At 41.5% G+C, this 22,624-nt stretch overlaps 1 protein-coding gene and 1 pseudogene across 3 annotated transcripts in view; both read right to left on the reverse strand.

The window, feature by feature from the left end:
• myo1b (myosin IB) overlaps nucleotides 1-22,624 on the reverse strand; it is a 276,216-nt gene that overhangs the window by 26,920 nt on the left and 226,672 nt on the right. Inside the window, exons 19-24 of one of the 3 annotated variants that reach the window (XM_078551857.1) lie at nucleotides 20,989-21,082; nucleotides 20,141-20,290; nucleotides 15,897-15,965; nucleotides 12,980-13,066; nucleotides 12,592-12,678; nucleotides 3,308-3,394 (exon numbers count right to left, since the gene is read on the reverse strand). In XM_078551857.1, the coding sequence (XP_078407983.1) occupies nucleotides 3,308-3,394; nucleotides 12,592-12,678; nucleotides 12,980-13,066; nucleotides 15,897-15,965; nucleotides 20,141-20,290; nucleotides 20,989-21,082 (574 nt within the window). The remainder of the gene's footprint in view (nucleotides 1-3,307; nucleotides 3,395-12,591; nucleotides 12,679-12,979; nucleotides 13,067-15,896; nucleotides 15,966-20,140; nucleotides 20,291-20,988; nucleotides 21,083-22,624) is intronic. The other 2 variants (XM_078551858.1, XM_078551859.1) reach the window with 2 other exon arrangements.
• LOC144686538 (actin, cytoplasmic 2 pseudogene) lies at nucleotides 11,411-12,150 on the reverse strand (annotated as a pseudogene).

Raw genomic sequence — 22,624 nt, forward strand, 5'->3', positions numbered from 1 at the left:
TCATGTGACTGTGTCATATGAGATGGGACATGCTTTTATTTTCAAAATAAAGTCTTTATTTCATCAGTATTAGCTTTAGGGAACATCATCCCACTTGCGGATGAGGTTTCCTAAAAAAACATAAAGGCTGCTTGGCCTTTTTGCCTGCCCACCAACCATAAGGTTGGACGGGCAGCATAAAATTCCCCTTAATTACCTAATTAATGGCCTTAATAGGCCTTTCAATTATCAGTGGGCGCGCAGCCAACTCCGACGCATGCCCGCCGAACGGAAAATTGCGCGAGTTCGTGATGATGTCGGGGCGCACACCTGCGTCATCGCACGGCAATTTATGTTCCAGTGTGTCGGGCGCGCACCTGCACGCCGAATGTAAAATTCTGTCCTTGATTTCTAGGAAAGGTCTGATTGTGATATGACCCACAGATGTTCCATCTGAATGTCTGTATTGGGAAGTTTTGTGCTATATTGCAAGGACGCATCACCTTGTAGCTAGGAATGACAATTGCATGTAAGCTTGGATCGACAGGAAGCGTGTTATCTTCTCTTTAAGATTGTTACCCAGGAAAGTTGAATGAAGGGATAGGGGTGTAGCCATTTGCCCCTCTGGTCAGAAACCGTCCAGCATTTGTTCTTCCGTGGAGGTATAATTCATTAACACATGGAAGCTGGCCCTCCCACATTTTACTTCAGATTGATTGTGATTGTGAAGGATTGCTATTTTTCCCAATTCTTCCTCTTATTATGTTGTCTTTTAAGATGAATGCTAGTCATGGTACAGAGAGTGGAGAAATGAGTTTATTAGAGAGTGCGGGTACAGTTTTGCGGGAGGGAGAAGGGGTCAGCTCCCACTGAAGTTATTCAAACACAACAGAGTTCCTAAGACAATATCTAACGTGGAGGTAGCAGCATAGGTCATATTGGATGAAGGGGAATTGTGTTCTCAGTTGTTGAAAGGTCATCACTTGTTAAGGAGATTACATAGGGTGGTGATGTCTTTGTCATGCCAGGTTCAGCAAATCTTATCCATGAAAAGGGCCTCTGAAAGTTTTCTATTATATCAGAGTGAGGAAGGCCTAATTAGACTTTGAAGGATTTTCAGGGCGATGCAGACATCTGTCCAGGCTGTCAGTGGGGGTTCCTTTTTCCCCATCATCTTTTTCTTGAGTTCTGTGAAGGACAGACTTCTTACGGGGTTAGCTGGGAAGCCTTCAACTCATGCCCAGCCATGCATTCCTTCTAACAGAACTCTGCAATAAAATGTAAACCAAACTTTGTCCTGCATTCTTCAGAAGAGTCATACGGACTCGAAACATCAACTCTGTTTCTCTCTCCACAGATGCTGTCAGACCTGCTGAGCTTTTCCAGCATTTTCTGTTTTTGTTTCAGATTTCCAGCATCCGCAATATTTTGCTTCTATCTTATTGTTAAGACTATTTTGCTTTACTTTGCAACAATGCAATTCTCTTTAGGAGCTTTGTTCCATAGTGAGGATAAACAGTATTCCAATAGATTTTGAGATTCTCAGTAAAGCTTCATCAGTCTCCCTAAGCATTATGTTACTAGCAACTTGCTATTGGACCACCTGCTAGTTTCACAAATACTTATTAAACAGCATATAAGATTAAACTGCATGCACAATGCCTTACTACATTACTTCTGTGGATGTCTTAAACAAATCAAGCTCAAATTCTGAAAAAAGTAAAAAAGATGGCAATAAAACAATCAATCTGATGAAGTGTCCAACCTTCCTGTGAATTTGTATCTTTTCCCAACGACGGGTCTAATCGCACCTCACAATGCTATCCAATGTCTATCTTAAGAATCACTCAAGAATGCTGCAGCACATGGAGTCATAGAGTGATGGGACTTGGACCCGAGCCTGTGACTCCCACACTGCGAGCTCCTCATTTTAATGATGTCACTGTGAGTAGTGAGTAGCAGAACCTGCGCATTTCCCCACCGGAAGAGCAAGGGAAAGCAAGGAAACAATCAACTATGATACCAATCATTTGATTTTAATAGAATTTTTTCACTTGTTCAATGGTAGCTAACATTGCCTCCTAATGCGCTGCCCTTGCCCTTTGATTTAGCTGGAGACCAAGAAAATGAGAAGGGCTAACACTAAATCCGGCTTGGTCAACATCCTGCAGCTGGCCAAGGCCATGAATGGAGGCCAAAGGGGCATGGGAACAGCAGGTCTGCCAAAGGTCATAGGTGAAGGGAGAACAAGCTGCAGAGGCCCCTGGGTCATATTATGTGCATCACTGATCGAATTGATTTTTAAAAACTAACCTTACAAAGAAAGTCTGAACGTGTACACTACCTTAACTGTATTTAAAGGCTTGCCACAGAGCCTTTCAAATCAGCAGCACTAACAATTGTGTTGCAAAATATTTACAAAGGGATATTACGTGCAACCCTAGAGTTCCAAAAGGCATAAAAATGATCAAAGTAGCAAAAATTTTGCTAAAATGGCAGTATTCTTTCTGCCGAATGCAAAAGCATCTCGAGCCAATGTCAGAACTTGTATTTACACACCAACCTCTCTCACTCTTCTTAGTCAGATTATAGGTGCGGAAGAACCCTTTATCATGGTATTAGCACTTTAGAACAATCTAGCTATCAACTAAGGCCAACAGAAATATCCCACTAAATGTACTTGCAGGAATAAATAAATCAGTCATGATATCTAGATATTCAGTGCCGATGTTTTGCTGAAATAAAAAAAAAATACTGTTACCAAATTACACGTGATCTCTCTCAGCTTGCTGCAAGTAAGTTTCTAATTTGGACTGTCACTGAATAGCTAAACAATGAACTGGTTGATAGCAGCAATTTTAGGGAAGTTGGAGTTTTCCAAAATCTCCTATTTATGCATGTAGCTTTACATGCAAGTTGGCCACAGAAAACCTGGTTGTGTACACATGACGGATAAACAAATAATTTAGCTAAAGCTAAGTGAAACAGCAATCATGGAGAGTGTTTAATTTTATTAATGAGTTAAATAGTCACCATTCACTTAGGCTTTAATTTCTGATTTCTATAAACTCCAAATGTGGCAACACATGTATAAATAACTGGCAAACTCTTCATAAATGTAGCAATTATACTTCAAATAAAGCTTGCTTTAAAGTGTGGACAAAATAACCATGCCAACATTTTTACTTTTAATTTTTATCAACTGACATCCAGTCCAGACTAAGAGGGAGTGGTCTAAAAGTTAGTACAGTTATGGAACGATCGGGGTTAGTGGTTAATGTAGTTTCCAATTCGATGGATTTTAGAGGGATGTTTTGTGGGGAAGTACCTTTAGTCCAAGCCAGTAAGCCCAAATGACAGCAACCGCATGTTTACGCCTGGCCTCTTCCTTCAGGCGTTTCAATTCTCTCCGTGCCTAGAAGGTTGCACATAAATCAGTGAAGAAACAGATTGGTAGATATAAAAGAGAGGCAGGTAAACAGAGAAGGAAGTTCCCAAAAAGCATCGAAAGAATGTGGATCAAAATTACAAAAGCATATAGCACACGATCAGGTACAAATGTCAATGCATAAATCATATCACACGAATGAAACAGCAATCAAACTATGAAGATATTTCAGAAAATCTAGAATAAGTCACCAGCACTTCAATATGGTCTTGCTGTAAAATAATCAGCACCATGGCCTGAATTTTATGCTCCCTCGCCTGTGGGTTTTTAGGTGGGGGGGGGGGCAGTGTAAATAGAAGGAGCAGGCTTCCCTCTGGATTCCCACCTGCCCCAACCTCGCAGCGATTTTACATTAGGGTAGGAAAGTCTTCAGACTGGCCACCCACCCTTGACCCAATTGAGGCCCTTAAGTGGCCAAATTGACCAAAGGGCCGTTTTCCCGCCCAGCCTCAATTTTTGGCGGGAGGATTTCTGGGGGTAGCCAAAAATGATCGTACTTAGGCCTGGGGTGGGGGTGACACTCTGACTTGAGGCACCCGCCATTTAAGTTTCACTGGACCCCCTCCCAGCCCCTCCCCAACTTCCAGCCTCTTTCCCACCACCCCAACCACCCAGTTTCCACCCCCTTAGGCCTTCTCTACCCTCCCTGCCCTGGGACCCCAAAACCTTACCTTGCTGTCTAGTCCCAGGCCTTAGGTTCTAGCATCTTCAAGCACTTCCTCTTCTGTCCACTGCAGCTCCTGCCGCTGTAGGGACTACAGAGCTGCTGGCCAATTAAATTGGCCAGCAGCTCTCTAAGGCGGGACATCCTCCCAAGTGAGGGTTTGAAGTCCCGCCTGCAGCCAATTAACACTCATTCGAGCGTAAAATGGCTGCGGATGTGTTCCTCACCTACTCTTCAGATGGCAGGAAAGGAAACCCTGCCATCTGAAATATCAGGCCCATGTCTTCTGGTTCCCATAAGTTAAAAATAATCACACTTTAGACTCAAAATGGTGGAGATTCATCAAGTGTATTTTTTTTCAGTTCTCCTGATGGCTGGTGGATTGATATTGTTACTCGGCACATGATGCAGTTCAGCAGTAAAATGTGGCACCCTGGATATACATCTGCATAGCAATTAGTTCCTAACTCTTTATGAATAATATACAACAACAATATAACATTCTTCTTTCTTTAAACAAATATATAATGCCTCTATATCAATTCAACTGTTCCAATCATTAACTATCTTTTCTGAACTGAAGAAGATTGACAATCAACTTTTATAAATAAACTTAAGGGTCTTTTTACTTGTTTTTTTCTCTAAAAATATTATTCACAGTTTGACTTGGGTGATAGGATATTGTGCCCCCATCTTGTACATTTGGCATTCATTTCTCTCAGTGGTGAGTTGGCACACTGCACAGGTTGTGTATGTTGCTCCTGGTGTTAAGAGTTATGCTTGATGTTGCTAATGTTGTGTCACTTGGTGATGTTGTTGATTTTGCACCACTTATTGGTGATGCTGTTGATGTTGTCTCAATGGTTAATGATGTTATCAATGATTTTTTCTGCTTTTCTAGCTTGTGTAGGTCAAATATGTACTCTGTTTCTTCTCATTTGCTTACTGGTTTTGGTCTCAACGACGTATGACCTTACAGTCTCAGTTTCACCAATAACATTTGTTGGGTTTCAGGTTTTCATGATTGGATCCTGTACATGTACAGTTTGTTCTTTCAACAGCTCAGAGATTTAACGTGTTTGTTGAAGTGCTGACTTCCTTCTACCTGAGCATCATTGAGTTCTTGTCTCCACTGGTCACTTGGAGGGAACATCTTGCTTGGCAGAGCTATCTTAAACTTTCCTCCATTCAACAGCTCTGTGGGCGATTTTATGTCAGTCTCGAGAGGTGTAGATCTGAGTGACAATAAATCAGGGAATCTTTCCTGTCTCTTGACATTTCATGAGGGTTCTATAGACCCTCTAGATTGGTCTTTGTATAAACCAATGTCCTCCTGGGTACTGTGGTGATGAAGTGATAGTGTTGAATCCTTACTGTTCAGCAAATTCCTTAAACTCTCTGGAGGTGAGTTGGGTTCCATTATCACATATTATTTCATGAATCCTTTGCTCAGTGTAGAGAACTCATACCACAGACACCTGCTGCTATGTTATGTCTTCTGGTTCCCATAAGTTAGAAATAATCACACTTTAGACATTCAATTACAGAATTTTTACAGCATAGGAGACCATTCAGTCCATCGTGCCTGCACTGGTTCCCTCAATGAGTAACCCACTTAAGTGTCATTTACCCACCTTTTCCCTATAACCCCAACAACAAATAACAGTACAATTCCCTCTTGAATGCCTCGCTTGAATCAGCTGGAGCTTCATCGAATGCACTTCTTACAGTTCTCCGTGGTTATTGGAGGTCAGTCATCTCAATCCCAGGACATCGTTGCAGGAGTTCCTCAGTGTAGGGTTCTAGGCCCAACCATCTTAAGCTGCTTCAGCAATGACCTTTCCTCCATCATCAGGTCAGGAGTGGGGATGTTTGCTGATGGTTCCACAATGTTCAGCACAATTCACTGTGTCCATATGTACCAAGGCCTGGACAACATTCAGCCATTCATAAATGGAAAGTTACACCCGTGCCACACAAGTGCCAGGCAATGACCATCTCCAACAAGAGAGAATCCAACCATCTCCCCTTGACATTCAATGGCATTACCATCGCTGAATCCCCCACTATCAACATCCTGGGGGTTGCCATTGACCAGAAACTGAGCTGGACTAGCCACATAAATACTGTGGCTACAAGAGCAGGTCAGAGGCTGGGTATTCTGTGGCGAGTAACTCACCTCTGACTCCCCAAAGCTTGTCCACCAACTACAAGGCACAAGTTAGAAGTGTGATGGAATACTCTCCACTTGCCTGGATGAGTGCAGCTCCAACCAACAACACTCAAGAAGCTCAAAAACATCCAGGACAAAGCAGTCTGCTTGTTTGGCACCCCATTTTCAAAATTCACTTCCTCCACCACCGATACACAGTGCCAGCAGCGTGTACCATCTACAAGATACATTGAAGCAACTCACCAAGGCTTCTTTGACAGCACCTCCAAATCCACAACCTCTACCACCTAGAAAGACAAGGGTAGCAGATGCATGAGAACACCACCACCTGCAACTTACCCTCCAAGCTACACACCATCCTGACTTGGAATGATACTGCCATTCCTTCACTGTCGCTGGGTCAAAATCCTGGAATTTTCTTCCTGACAGCACTGTAGGTGTACCTACATCACATGGACTACAGCAGTTCAAGAAGGCAGCTCACCACCACCTTCTCAAGGGCATTTAGAATGGGCAAGAATTGCTGGCCTAGCAACACCCACATCCCATGAAATGATAAAAAAGGATGTGGCTGCTGGACTAATACATTGTTATTTGGTACATGACTGCAATGCAACAGTAAAATGTGGCACCTCAGATTTTACTGCTGCACTGCAATCACGTGCCAAGTAACAAAGTGGCACCCCCAAATGTACATCCTCATAACAATTAGTTCCTATTTCTTTACAAATAATATAACAATATCACAATGCAACAAACACATGCTCCAGAAAGTACTTATGTAGATCAATTTCTAGATGATCTACTACTCAATTCCACTGCAGTAACTAGACTAAATCAGATATATATGCTTATGTGTATATTTTATTTTTGGTCAGCTAAAACACCATTATGTGTGAAAATACATTATCCTAAGGTTGTCCGTGGCAACCTTCTGAGAAACATAACTTGCAGAGTTTCTGTTTACCGGATATAAAGTGCATTTACTTCTTGCCTAGTATAGAATTCACACTCTGAACTTTGGGTGTATCTCTCTATAGTGTCAGGGAGCCTTTATGCATATTTACAGAGTCAAAATCTGGAGTTCCCCAAGTATGCTAGAGTTTAGTTTGCTTAAACCAAACAGCCTATCTGAACACTGGTAAGCTTCCTGTTGGGAACAATCTATTTGTTAGGGTGTTCGCACACTAAGTTATCTGGAGCCAAGTGGAAATAATCCTCTTGCCCAGTGACAAGTCTCTCCTCCAAGGATTCACTAATGAGCTAGACTGATTGGTTGATCTGGTGTATTGTGGACCTTCTTGCTTCAGATTTGGATAATCAAATTTGCAACAATGGGCTGGCTTAGTTTTGAATTATCATTGCCAGGTGTGTCATTATGGAGCCAGATGAATGTTAAATTATACAAATTTGTATCATAAATACATATTAAGTATAGAATTCCAGATACCATACTTTAGGGAGGACGTCTTCCTAATCTTCCGATTAGGCACTTTACAGCCTTCCGGACTTAACATTGAGTTCAACAACTTCAGATCATGAACCCTCTCCTCCATCCTCACCCCTTTTTGATCCCCTTTTTCCAAATATTTATTTTTTAACCCGGACCATCCGTCACTGGCTCATCCTGCTTTCTACTCTTAATGTCACCATTAGCACCTGCTTCAGCCAATGTCGCCACCATCAACACCCCTTCGCCTTTTTGTTTATGACATCCTTTGTAATCTCTCCTTTGCCTCCACCTATCACAGGCCTTCTATCCAGCTTCACCTGTTCCATCCCCCTTAAATAGTATGTGTTTCACCACATCTCTACTTCTCTTTCGTTCTGAAGAAGTCATATGGACTCGAAATGTTAACTCTGTCTTTCTCTCCACAGATGCTGTCAGGCCTGCTTTTTGTTTCAGGTTTCCAGCATCTGCAGTATTTTGCTTTTACCTTACCACTTTTGATATGTTGAAGGTTGATTAATAAAATATAATAGCGAAAAACTGCGGAGAGACGAATAACGTTTTATAGATGTGAAGATTTTACATTCTGTTCAGCGTTTTCAAACCGTGTTAGTGGTTGGGCAGCAGTGATATTTTTAAATGAGCAACCTGCAGTGGTCTCAAGCTCTAGAAAATGAAATGCTCATTTGCTTTTCTTTCTCCAGAGTACAACAGATACCAATCACTCTAGCTATACACTGTAACTCTTTCTGAATTCAGGTGCATGCCGATTGAAAAAAAATTCATGTTAAAATCAGCTCTGAAAAATATTAAACACCTAACCTAGTGCATAAATTAATATTGTATTCTCAGAATTTCACAGGCTAGAATGTCTTCCTGTATTCAATATTTTAACAAATAGATATGACCATAAGGTAGTGTTCCAGCTAATATTTTGTTAAAAGTAGCACAATAAGAAAACTACAGCATTGTATTCTAAAAGAATTCACTAGTATGTGATGTATGTGAATCAGCTGTGGTGATGATTCAGAGCAGTTAATTAACTTATAGATATTTCAAACAAAAACTTGAAAAAGTGGAATTAACATTTGCACATTGCGATAAGAATTAATTTTTCCACCATAAACGTTGCTAATATTTTACTAAAAATCTGTATGAATCATTGATAGCTGGTTCCATCACTAGCTATTAACAATTATGAATGGAGGAGTAAGACATGTGAAAGTCTTACATATCTTCCTCCCGAGTCCAGCTATCACCATCCAGAAATGCAAATCTGTTTCACATTAATTCAGTCATTGCACATCACAAACGATAATTCCTGGGATTCCTTAAATGTCCCTAAGAAAATATAAATATTCAAATTCTGGCTGGAATCACAGATGTCTGTTTCACTCAATTTCTGGATTTGGGATTAACAGTCCAGTTCTTCTACTGCAAATAATGTTTCTGACTCTGGGACTCAAACACCAATCAGGATACAGTTTTTAAAAAGTATGGGGTGTAAAATTGAACAGTATGTACATTTGAAATATTGATAGATTATTAACTTGACTTTTCCTCCCTAATTCACAGGAAGTGCCTCAGTTTTGCTTAGCTACACTACATGCGAGAGCATACTCCAAACTACTGAGTGTGACATCATCAATTACTTTTATTATGCTGGTCAATTTCTCATGGCATCGTGCACAGGAAGACTATTCTTTCAAATGACCTGGCCTCAACAGCTTCAAAGGAGAGAGTTCCAGATTGTGAAGGGTGCTTCCTGACATCACCCCTGAATGGCAACATCAACAGCGAGCACAAGTTTTATCTATAATGGAATATTAAAACATGGGAACATCCCAGTATTGACATTTTCTTTCAAGAAGAAGAGTTTTGACTTAGTGGTAGAGTTTTCTTCATGTTTTTGAGCCTTTGTTATAATTGTGTCCATTTGTACACATATATAGCAGCATTATTATACGATTCCAACTTTTAGGGAAGGGCTGGAGAGGAGGTGCAACACTGAAGTGGCTCAATTGTCCTGGCAGGTTGCATTGCCCATCCTACTCACCTACCTACCCACTGTGCACAGGCACTATTGACTTCAATAAGTGAGGCCAGGGTTAATTCATTGTCTACTCTTTCATAGAAATATTAAAAATAGGAGCAGGAGTAGGCCATTCCACCTCTCGAGCCTGCTCCACCATTCAATATTATCATGGCTGATCCTCTATATCAACATCATACTTCCGTTCTCTCCCCATACCTCTTGATGCCTTTAGTATCTAGAAATCTATCTATTTTATTCTTAAGTATATTCAGTGACTTGGCCTCCACAGCCTTCTGTGGTAGAGAATTCCACATGTTCAACACCCTCTGAGTGAAGAAATTTCTCCTCATCTCAGTCCTAAATGGCCTACATCATATCCTGACCCCTTGTTCTCTCTTATTAGGACAATCCTGCCATCCCAGGCATCAGTCTGGTGAACCTTCGCTGCACTCCCACTGTGGCAAGTAAATCCTTTCTTAGGTAAGGAGTCCAAAACTGCACACAATACTCCAGGTGTGGTCTCACCAAGGCCCTGTACATCTGCCTTTGCTCCTGTACTCAAATATTCTTGCAAATAAGGCCAACATACCATTTGCTTTCCTAACTGCTTGCTGCACCTGCATGACTGCTTTCAGTGACTGGTGTATAAGGACCTTTTGTACATCAACATTTCCCTATCACCATTAAATAATGCTCTGCCATTCTGATTTTCCTACCAAAGTGGATAACTTCACACTTATCCACATTATACTGCATCTGTCATGTATTTGCCCAATGCTCAACTTGTCTAAATCACCTTGAAACCTCTTTACACCCTCCTCACCACTCACATTCCCACCTAGTTTTGTCATAAGCAAACTTGGAAATATTACATTTGGTTCGCTCATTCAAATTATTGATATATATTGTGAATAGCTGGGGCCCAAGCACTGATTCCTATGGTACCCTCTAGTCATCACCTGCCACTCCAAAAAAGACCCATTTATTCCCACTCTCTGTTTTCTATCTTTCATCATTAATGAGGTATAACTTAGCCAAGTTTCCCACTCCTCCTGCTTCAACTGGGCTAGTCTCTGTGGCAGAGCGCACTGGCATGCCAATTTGCTGCAGCACTAAAACAGATCTTTGTAACTAGGGCATTGGCACCAGCTGGACCTGATCATCACCACACATGACTCTCTGAATAGCATTCTCAACACACACAGCTACCTCAGTCCTGTCTGTAATACAGATCACTTCCTGGTTACCCCCAGGTTCAACATAATGGCTAAGTTTGTAGAATGGCAACAAACAAATAACATTTTTTTTAGGTTTCTATAGTACTTTACTTGGTTTTCCCTCAAATGAAATGTCAGTTGGGCATTACAATTGTCAACATCCAGATGACTTACAAATTTTGGTTTTCAACTATGTGGAAATGAACATTAAGGCAACGTACAAAAAGAAATTTTACATAAATTAACTTAGATGCATAAATTTACAGGTGTAAATGCAACTTTTTTTTGCAACTCAAGTTTCAGACTCATGAACTGCTGAGAACCAATAGAACAGCAGGGTCATAAGTCAAACCCTGCAAGAATGGCAGCAAGACAAAGTGATTATTCGACAATCCAACAGTGCTCCTTTCAAAACACTTCATACTAGCTTTCTGAAGGGGTGGTAAGTTCTTTACAAGTAGGCTCTTTCTTCCAGTTTCTGAGGCTAGCATGAGGTGTAATTGCCTGGGCAAAAAAAAAAATTAATCTTCCTTTTCAGAGTTATGCAGCAAACGCTATGCATCTGCTTGCAGTCCATTTAGAAGCATTTGTGGTGCACAATGGATGGGCCGGACTCATCGTATTCCTGCTTGTTGATCCACATCTGCTGGAAGGTGGACAGGGAAGCCAAGATGGAACCTCCAATCCAGACAGAGTATTTACGTTTGGGTGGAGCAATGATCTTGATTTTCATGGCGCTGGGTGCAAGGGCTATGATTTCTTTCTGCATTCTGTCAGCAATGCCAGGGTACATGGTGGTACCACCAGACAATACTGTGTTAGCATACAGGTCTTTACGGATATCAACGTCACACTTCATGATGGAGTTGAAAGTAGTTTCATGGATGCCACAAGATTCCATACCCAAGAAGGATGGCTGGAATAGGGCCTCAGGACATCTGAATATCTCGTTGCCAATGGTGATGACCTGACCATCAAGCAGCTTGTAGCTCTTCTCCAGGGAAGAGGAGGAAGCAGCAGTGGTCATTTCTTGTTCGAAGTCCAGGGCTACATAGCACAGTTTTTCTTTGATGTCACGGACAATTTCCCTTTCTGCTGTGGTGGTGAAAGAGTACCCTCGCTCTGTTAGAATTTTCATGAGGTAGTCTGTCAGGTCACGACCAGCCAGATCCAGACGCAGAATAGCACGGGGAAGTGCATAACCCTCTTAAATTTTTTAGTGTCTTTCACAATCAGCTCAGCAATCATTTGTAGACCGAAGTATTACCCAACTGCATAACATAAGTAACTATTTGATCCACAAACTAAATCAAATGTTGCAGTTAGACTCAGCAACAACATCTTACAATCAGCAAGGCGTCATGCTTTGCTATAATGATGGTTTAGAAAGTAGCAGTTATACTTCATTCGAAAAAATGCAGTTTTCAGGTTAACATGCCACATGCTACGCTATTCAATTGCATGCAGCTGATTAAGGCATTTGCAATCTAACTATTCTGAAAAGAAGTACTGCTGGTTTCATCATGCCACTATAATGGACATTGAATGTGCTAGTTGTTAAGAGTTTGGGGATGGAGGTGGGAACTATGGGAGTTGCTGAGATGAGGGTTTAGGTTATGAAATACCTCGTATCCAAGCCAGTAAGCCCAAATAACAGCAATAGCATGTTTACGCATAGCCGCCTCCTTCAGTCGCCTCAGATCCTTTCGGGCCTGTATTTGTGTTTTCCATTTTTCCCCCGCAGAACAGTTATTGCGGCGGAGGAAGGTAGCAGAGGGAAAAAATGGAAGCAGTAGAAGAGAAATTAGCAAAAGCCAAGAGAAAACATTTTTTTTTTTAAAATAAGAGAATTGAACAATTGAGCGGTAAGGGAAGAATTTCCTCCAGAGAGATGAAAGCAGTGAAAGTTGCTTCAATTGTAAGTGATCAAGAAATAAAATGGGTTTTAATACAAATAAAAAGCAGCAGTGAATACAAACGCCCTTCGGAACTGAAAATAGTAACTCTTCATACCTGAAAACCTCGCCAATAGGCCGCAATTGTTGTAGCTGACTCCTCACAAAGTTTCTGATACTTTAGCTCTCTCAAAAGCTTCCGTGCCTGCAAGGGTGTGGGTAGAAAAAATAAAAATATAAAATAAAATTCTTTAAAAAAAAATTATACTTCCCTTTGTTCGGATGCTCATCGCTGCTGCATGCATCAATTCTGGTGTCTCCTTAAGCCTTGGTAGCAGGATCATCAGCTTTCTGGCCTCTTCCACAGTCATGTCTATATTGCTGTATGTTTGGCTTAGAGCAGCTCACCGGCTTCAGTACTCCACTTCCGTAGCGAGCTCTGTTCTCACAGTATCAGAGCACACAGACTGAAGGAAACTCAGTTTAAAGACAGACTCAAAATCAATCCCTTTGAATTAAAATCTAGTGCTCATCCCACTCCATAACAAACATTCTTATTTCCCCCTAAGCTTGTACAAAACTAATGTCTATAATGGAAATAGCCATGGAAAGCCATTTGCAATGAAATTTTCTTAAACGATAGGGTACATTTTCATCTTTAGTATCCCTGATGTAGATGTTTGTGCATCGGCACTGCATGTTAGTAATTCAGGCAGCTGTACCGCCCACTCCACATGAAGCTCTGCGTCACCAACAATAAAGATGAAAAGTCACCCAAATACTGTTTTGATATCATATATACAAATCAACTGTCAATTATAAATAATGCAGTGATCAGTAGGTTTTTAAAAAAAATTTGTTCATGGGATGTGGGCATCGCTGGCTGCATTTATTGCCCATCCCTAATTCAGAGGGCATTTAAGAGTCAACCACATTGCTGTGGGTCTGGAGTCACATGTAGGCCAGACCAGGTAAGGACAGCAGATTTCCTTCCCTAAAGGGCATTAGTGAACCAGATGGGTTTCTACTACAGTTGACAATGGTTTCACGGTCATCATTAGACTTTTAATTGCAGATTTTTATTGAATTCAGATTTCATCATCTGCCATGATGGAATTTGAACCCAAGTCCCCAGAGAATTACCCTGGGTCTCTAGAATACCAGTCCAGTGACAATACCACTATGCCACCACCACCACCTCCCCTTATACATTTACCTTCATATACGATTTGACAGTGATGTGGACTAAAGAGAATACCTGAACATTACAACATCATACCTTGTAATAGTAACATTGAGAAGTTCATGTGACAATATATGAAGCCTATGCAATGTCCTCAACACATTGAAGAGAAAAGAGAATCCACCAGAGCATGAACAAGGTGGATAAATTGATAACATGTTAATTCTCAGTGAACACGCCGTCAACAAAAGGCAGGCAATTTTACCAGTGCTCAATCATTGCTGCTGTAGAGCCAGCTAGGTGGCGTGCAAAATCAGTACTGAATGATTTAACTGACAAATCTGTGCATCAGATAGCCTGGCTGAAATCAGAACGTACTCTGGTCATAATCACTGCATTAACCAGTGGCTCCCACATCACCTTATAATTTATCGCTTATAGAACTATATAGCAGAGGAGGCAGCCGCTTGGCCCATTATGCCTTTGCCAGCTGTTTGAAAGAGCTATTGGACTGAATTTAGTGTAAGTTATGGGGTTCAGCCCACTGGTGGGAAAACCAGTGCCACTTCTCCAAGGGGCACCCAACCTTATTTAAGTGCAATCAGGCACTTAAGTAGTCAGTATTGGGCCTACCACAGAATTAAGTTCCCAGTTGGGTGAGTGCTTCTAGCCAAGCATAGTCCAGCTGCTCTACATTACAGATAGAGCCACCAGGAGTTGTAGCTGCTGACTGTAATTCAGTAAGGCTTTCACCAGGGATCATCACTGGACCCCTGGAGACAGGCGAGTGTGAATGGGTGGGGGTGGGGAGAGGGGGTGTTGGATGCAAGGGCATAGGGGTGGCTCTCAGAATGCACTCCCTTTCCCGATGATGAGTACCTCAATCAGGCATCAACTGTTTTTGATAGAGAGACTCCCCTAGAAGGCCACTGGAAAACCCAATCGGGTTTGCTGGGCTGCCTTCAGAAGGCACATGGGACCCTTACAAGTTTGGGAGAATGCCTGAGCCACCACTAAATACCAGAGGGCTCAGGGATAAAGGCCTTTAAGGGGCTTAATAATGAGCCTAGTTAGCCAGCGGGCAAATTCCCCACATCAGCCCATTCCTACATTGGTCAGTTTTGTTGCCAGCAGGAATGGGGCACAAGGCCACGTCGTGATTATGCAAGCCCACCTGCCACCTAGCCCGCTCTGGTGGGCTCTATTAAATCCTGACCACTGAAGAGTCCTCCTCCCCTGCTCTTTCCTCATAGCTCTACAAAGTCTTTCCCTTCCAGGTGTATGTCCAATTTCCTTTCTAAAGTTACTACTGAATTTCCTTCCACCAGCCTTTCAGCCTGTACATTCCAGATTATGCCCCTCTGTTCTTTTGCCAATTATCTTAAATCAGTATCCTCTGGTCATTGTCTTTCAATGCAATCTGTTTCTCCCCATCTACTCTCACAAAATCCCTCAAAATTTTGAGCACAAACAACATACTGAGGCCAATGCCAAGAATCTTTATGGTTACACTGAAATGGCAATAGTCAAAAGCAATTCACTCTTCAAAAAGAAAAAACTTCCTTCCATCACCAGGAAGCAAATGCAAATGTAAATTAGATCAGATTGGTATAAACTTGTCGAACCTAATCAAACTTTTGGAAGGTTTTCCTTTTCATCTGTCTCCACTTTTGTTGAAACCTTATTATCAGGATGTAAATCAGAAGCCAAATCAAGTATCATCTTTTTTTATAAATTCACATTCATTTTATAAAATCTTGAAATATCATATTTTTTCCAATAAGAGTCACATATATAATCAAAAATGCAAGTGTGAAGAAAAATTGCTTCTTTTCTCTACAGGCTAACTCACCTTCCATCCTCTGATGTATGACTGGATAATTAAGGTCACGCTCTTGAGGTGTAGATATTTCTTTCGTTGCTATGTTGAAGGAATCAAGTGAAGAGAAGGGCTGTTAGTTTCTTGAAGCAAACTAGTACCAGGTTAATCCAAATCCCCAACCTAGGATGGCCATGGATGGATAATAATCTATTGCTTGATATCATTCCAAGAGGAGCTGGTGCCCAATGAGGAAGTTAACCATACAACCCAGACAACCCTGGCTTTGATTTCCAGTCTGCCAAAGGCTGGCTGATCTCAGCCAAGATGAAATATAGGAACTACAATTGGACTCAGTGCCAGGGATGGAGATGGAGGGGAAAAAAAAAAGCCCAGTCAAAGTCCAATGCAAAGGCAGTGAATACTGCTGGAAACAGCCTCCACATGGACTTCAAATGAGGGCTGGATCTGGCTCAGCTGCAATAACCCCACAATGCTCAATGTCTAGGCCCATGACATGAAGAGCTGGGTGAGGAGGACAGGTAGTCCCTATATAACTGTGACTCAGCATCTTTATGGGTAAAAGGGAGGGGCAAAATAAAACCAGTTCTGGAAATGTAATGAGTTCAAATGGGAGGAGAAAATTCCCAAGAGTTCAAATGTATTTGTTTAACTCAAAACAGTAGAAGTGATTCATATAAACGGGTGTTGAAGAAAGTTACTTGATTACGTGATAATAATTTAGAAATACTTCACACTTTCCCAAAGGACTCAAAATTCAAGATCACAAAGCAATGTGACTGTATTCTGGTTTCATGTTTTTCTCCAACTGCATTGTCAGTGAGACAGGCCAACAATTGCCAAGTCATCAGCTTTAATAATATTCTAATTTGACTATTACTCAGTACCATTAGTGACTTGACCCATGGTGTGTAAATAGCATTCAGTACAGGAACTATATCCTGTGTACTTTCTCCATTAGTGCCGGTACAACTATGCTGTATTTGCAACATAAAATTGGAGAGTAGGAAATGTCTAACGTCCAATAACACCATGAAATTTTGGATATTAAACTTGCTGCCCTGGAAAACAATGGGTCAGTCTTCCTGGTTGTTTTGCAGGAACATATTTCGGCAAATGAGGATGATGGGAGTGAAATGGGGCAGGAAGGGGAATATCCCTTAAAATGTCTTGTACCACAGAAACATTTCAGTAAGACGCATTTAAAGTTCCAATCACTAATCTCGTAACTTGCTTTTCAGGTAACTAAGGACAATATATTCTATTTAGTAACATGCTAGACTGCACTTAAACAAAATCTCACCCCATATCACCCTATATCTCTTGAAAAGACACTCAGACTCGCAACACTAAGGCCAGGATCTTTCCTATGGTGGGTGGGAGCAGGCGAGGGTGGGCGCAGAGCCAATCGCTGCCTGCGATCGGCTCCGTGCTGCCATTTTATGCAGGCCGGCCAATAAAGGCCTACCCAATGTAATGCGTGGCCGGCAGTGCTCAGCGCTACCTGTGTGGACAGGGGGAGGAAGGAGAGTCAGGGCCAACGTTCTTTCGTGCATGTGTGCGAAGGAGCGCAGCAATCTCCCTGAGGCGTAGAGCTGCCTCAGGGAGACTGAATGCATATTAAAATAATTAAAGAATTGAGTTAAAAATTTATTTAAACATGCCCCCTCATGTGACTGTGTCACATGAGTGGGGACATATTTTTATATTTATGAAAAATTATTTATTTATTTAATAAAAGCTTCAGGAAATCTCATCCCACTCCTGGATGAGGTTTCCTGAAAAACGCGAAAGCCGCTTGGGCTTTCCGCCTGCCCACCAACCGTAAGGTTGCACGGGCAGTGATCTCAAGTGGCTCAATTGATTTCTTAATGGACACACGCCTGACGTCATCGCGCGTCGTTTTACCTGTCGGGATGTCGGGCCCACCCCTACACACCAACTGGAAAATTCTGCCCTAAGTGATAAATGCAATTCATTACTGCAATGATAACAGAAAACACCAGAATGACACAGGTCAGTCACTACCCCAAGGAAAAAGACAGGTTAACAATAGTCAGCCTTGGATTCTCACAGAATTCTAATGTAAAACCCAGCAGGCAGTAAACTGCTGAAAGGATTGCTCTCCTGATACAACTTAAAAGTAGTGATCTAATCTCAATGCCTTTTAAGGTCAAACCCAAACAGTATCTGGCCTCTTACAGATCCACGGTTCCACAGGGAAACAACAAGCTTCTTAACCTTTGATGTACTGATACTATATGAAGCGAGGTATTTGCTGGACTGTAAACCACCCTACACCAAGGGACTCCCAAGACACAAATACACACGCTTCTGCTGTTATGAACTTCAGTTTACAACATTCTAATAACGTCCCATGTGTATTTTTGCCATGGGCATGTTAGATCAGAGTGTGTAGAGACAGGTTCAATCTTGCTAGAAACCATAGGCAATGGTTTATCTTTGTGGTAGATGTTGTAACTTACGTCTTATACATTGGTTTATGATTGCATTACATAACAGATCACAGGGAAAATCTCTAACTCTTCCCATGAGGGGCACCAACATTATCAACAACTGTATGGAACTGCAAAAAACAAGTTTGTCTACTTGACTATTAATTACCATATTAGCTTATTAGTACAGTCTTTGTCACATTCAAAATGAATTAAAATCACGTATCAAAATAGGGAACATCATCTCCAAATAATCCTGAATGATACATTAGCTCATAACAAATTATTCTTCTTTGAAAAATTGAAAAAGTGTTTAGGAAACCTTTCCTTCATGTTAGCAATATACTGTGAAACAATGGTTCGGAATCTGTTGGGAAGTTGATGGAGAGTTTAATGCAAGCACCATTATTACTGTGCAAGTAAGCCAGCAAACTGTGGAGAGGAAGCGATACATCGAGTTGTGAACCGCCGATTTGCACCACTATCATTAGCCTCACAGAAATGGGAGCTTGCCATCAAATCTGTGAATGTGAAGCAATTGCTGGACTTGTGCTGTTAAAACAAATTATACTAGCTGCTGAAATGTAGGTCTGGCATTTAACAATAAAAGGACCCTTTTAAAAACAAGTTTTATGTTCTTGCAACACGAGGCAACCCCTTTGACCCAGAAATGGAACTGAAACTATGGAGTCTTATTCCCGCAGGCAGTGAATTGCTCCTAGATGCATGTTTAAATTTAAAACTTTTTTCTTATTTTCATTTCTGTTTCTTTTAACTCTTCCCCTCTCTTAATCCAATCTTTCTTTCCCTCTCTTCATTCCTCATTTTGTACCTAATTAAACTCTAATTCACCCTCATTGGCTTCTTTGTGGTCCGTCTACGTCTCTCTGGATCCTGAAATCTCATCAATTAGGGGGATAAACTATTCGTTTCATCATTGGCCCTTATAGATGCTCCCAATACAAAAGCAAAATCTGAAATAAAAACAGATCATGCTGGAAATACTCAGCATCTGTGGAGAGAGAAACAGAGTTAAGGTTCAGGTCTGAAAGGTTTCTCTCTCCACAGATGCCGCCAGACCTGCTGAGTATTTCCAGCATTTGCTGTGTTTATCTTGGATGCCCCATTGAACTTGCCACACTGTTAGCAGCTCGCACTTCCAGCAAATTACAGGGCAAAAATCACAAACTGAAGGGCGAGGGAGACAATTTGACCAATGGTTTAATGATGTAAACTGCATCAAAGCATATGGCCATACTGTGAAAACCTTGCTTTGTCATTTGCCATAAAATCATGGTCAACTTCTTAGGTCCTGTTCCCTCTTCCAGGTGATCAAAACAATGTGCAGGGAGCTGCTCCCGATCTCTGTAACACCCTCCAGCCTTTACAACTACACTGAGATATCTGTGCTCCCCCAATTCTGGCTTCTTGCATATCCTGATTTAAATTGCTCCACCATTGATGGCTTTCAGCTGCCTAGACTTTTAAGCTCTGATATTCCATTCCTAAACATCTATCCTAATAACACCTTACATGATTCACTGTCAAATTTTATTTGATAGCACTATTTTGAAGTGCCTTGGGACGCTTTGCTACGTTAAAGGCACTTTATAAATGCAAGTAGTTATTGCTGCTGCTCCTGTTCCATTGCTGTAACGTTGCTTGAAGGGTGGCGGAAAGCCTTGTTTAAGAACGTAGATGGACCCAGCTATCTTGCAGTAGAGGGCAGGGACGGCAGCAAGGAAGCGCCTGGCCAGACAAAGCGATGCTGTACAAGAGGCATTTATGAAAACCACTCACAAAATGTCTCTTAGTCCAAGCTGAAATGGTGATCTGGCTCTTCTTCATCAACAGGAAGTGAGTGCGGCATTTCCAGCCACGATAGATCTTCTGAATAAGTGTGGCCAGATCTTCCAGGCGACGCTTTCTCAGATCTTCCAGCTCAAACAGCTGCAGAAACAAATGCAGTAATGCAATAGTTAGGGCAACATAAAGGTCAGGGCAAATTTAACTTTCTGACCCTATAAGATCACATCAAAGAAGTCCTAACTGAGTTCACAATTGCATTCAGCTCGAATTAGGATGCGCCAAATGGAGAAGTTAGAAGTTTTTTCTTTTTAAAAAGAGGGTTGTTACAGTATGAAATGCCCTACCAGAAGCAGTGATGGAAAGGTTTTTCAGCAGTGGATGAATATTTTGAAAAAGAAAAAAATTAAAGACAAATGGAGAAGAACAAAGTAGATAGCCCTTTCAGAAAGCTAACGTGCAATGGGCCTTGTGACTTTCTTTTGTGCTGTTAAAATTTTATGACTCAGTGGACACTTGCTCCTTCCATGGTCATGTTTACTTACTGATTTATCAATTTGATACGTGATCATGATTTAGATCAGTTATTGGCACTGGAGTGTTTCTGGTTAATTTAAAAATCACACAGCCAGAAGTGGCACTCTGTTGCTGCTTACAGGAATTCTTCTTAAACCATAAAATAAACACAAGCCAACAAGATATTATCAAATTAATTATTTGATAGGATTGAGACCTGCCTGTATTTAATTTAAACTGTTGGATTAATGTTCTTAACTTCTGCTTACAAGTAAATCCACTGAAACTTGAGATAATTGTGAAGGTTACGGCAGGGGGTTACTTACCGTTCTGGGATTTCGAATGAATATCTTTGATCTACCATATGAAAACTCTTCAGGAGGGATCTGAAGTTCTGTCAACAGCACTTTGACACCGTCCCTTAAATTAAATGAATATAATGAGAAGTTTAATTTGGTGCCAACATTAAAATGAAGCTTCTCCTTTTGAGTATAGAATTTCTTTTGCAATGAGTACACTAAGTAATGTTACAGCTCAAGTGTTACGAAAGATCACTCTGAAAAGAAATGAAATGGACATTTTGAGAATGCGATAGAATTTATGTTCAAAGCTTTGAATTACTATATGTTCTGCATATTCAAGTGAAATATAGGGCTGAATTTTTCAAGGGGCAGGGGCATACTGCTCGCCCTACCACCACTCCACCTCACACCAGAAATCAATCGCAAACCAACTGACGACTGATTTTTTAAAAAGGTTGCCCCACAGCGATAGCACGCTGCAGGTGGTCTTAAGAAGCTGAGGGTCAGGACTTCTTCCCCTCAGTGGAAGGAAGTCTCACCCTCAAAAGTCGCTGGCTAATTAGTCCCCGCAGCACTGGGTGGCCTGTAAAATTCTGATGATTCCTCAACACGTTACAACCATATATTTAATCACCAACCCTACAATTTTCACTTCAGACACCTTTGTTTTTGCCAGCCAAGTATACATTTGTTCCAGTTAATATTTAAAGAAACTTTTATTCCACATGGCTCATGGGGATTATTCACTGAGTAGCTGAGCCATACAGATCCCAGGTTTGCCTTCTGGTCTGTTCTGTGCTAGTTTATCTTGGCTTGTCTGATGGTAGGGGTATGACATTGGGTTTGAGATCACTATCCAGCTCCCTCAGCAAGAAGTATGTCTTGTTCGTACGATGTCAGATGAGTGTGTGCTGGGCTCTGCTATCATCTGCCTGTAGGTTTGACTAACTTTTTGGTACCCTTTTTAAAAAAAAAAAATTCTTGCATCGGATGTGGGCATCGCCAGCATTTATTGCCCATCCCGAATTGCCCTTGAGAAGGTGGTGGTGAACCACCTTCTTGAACCGCTGCAGTCCACGTGATGTAGGTACACCCACAGTGCTGTTAGGGAGTGAGTTCCAGGAATTTGACCCAATGACGGTGAAGGAGCAGTGATATAGCTCTAAGTTAGGATGGTGCGTGGCTTGGAGGGGAACTTGCGGGTGGTGGTGTTTCCATGCATCTGCTGCCATTGTCCTTCTAGGTGGTAGTGGGTTTGGAAGGTACTGTCGAAGGAGGCTTTGGAGCTGCTGCAGTGCATCTTGGATGGAATACACTGTTGCCACTGTGCATCAGTGGTGGAGGGAGTGAATGTTTATTGTGGTGCAGTGAGTGCCAATCAAGCAGATTGCTTTGTCTTGGATGGTGTTGAGCTTCTTGGGTGTTGTTGAAGCTGCACACATCTAGGCAAGAGGAAAGTATTCCATCAAAATTCTGACTTGTGCCTTGTAGATGGTGGACAGGCTTTGGGGAGTCAGGAGGTGAGTTACTCTCCACAGAATTCTCAGCCCTGATCTGCTCTTGTAGCCACAGTATTCATATGGCTGGTCCAGGTTAGTTTCTCGTCAATGTGAAGGCTCATACACATAACACCGATATTAGCAACTTAGGTGAAGTCCTG

This window comes from Cetorhinus maximus, chromosome 11, assembly GCF_964194155.1.
Source record: "Cetorhinus maximus chromosome 11, sCetMax3.hap1.1, whole genome shotgun sequence".
In the NCBI taxonomy this organism is placed as follows: Eukaryota; Metazoa; Chordata; class Chondrichthyes; order Lamniformes; family Cetorhinidae; genus Cetorhinus; species Cetorhinus maximus.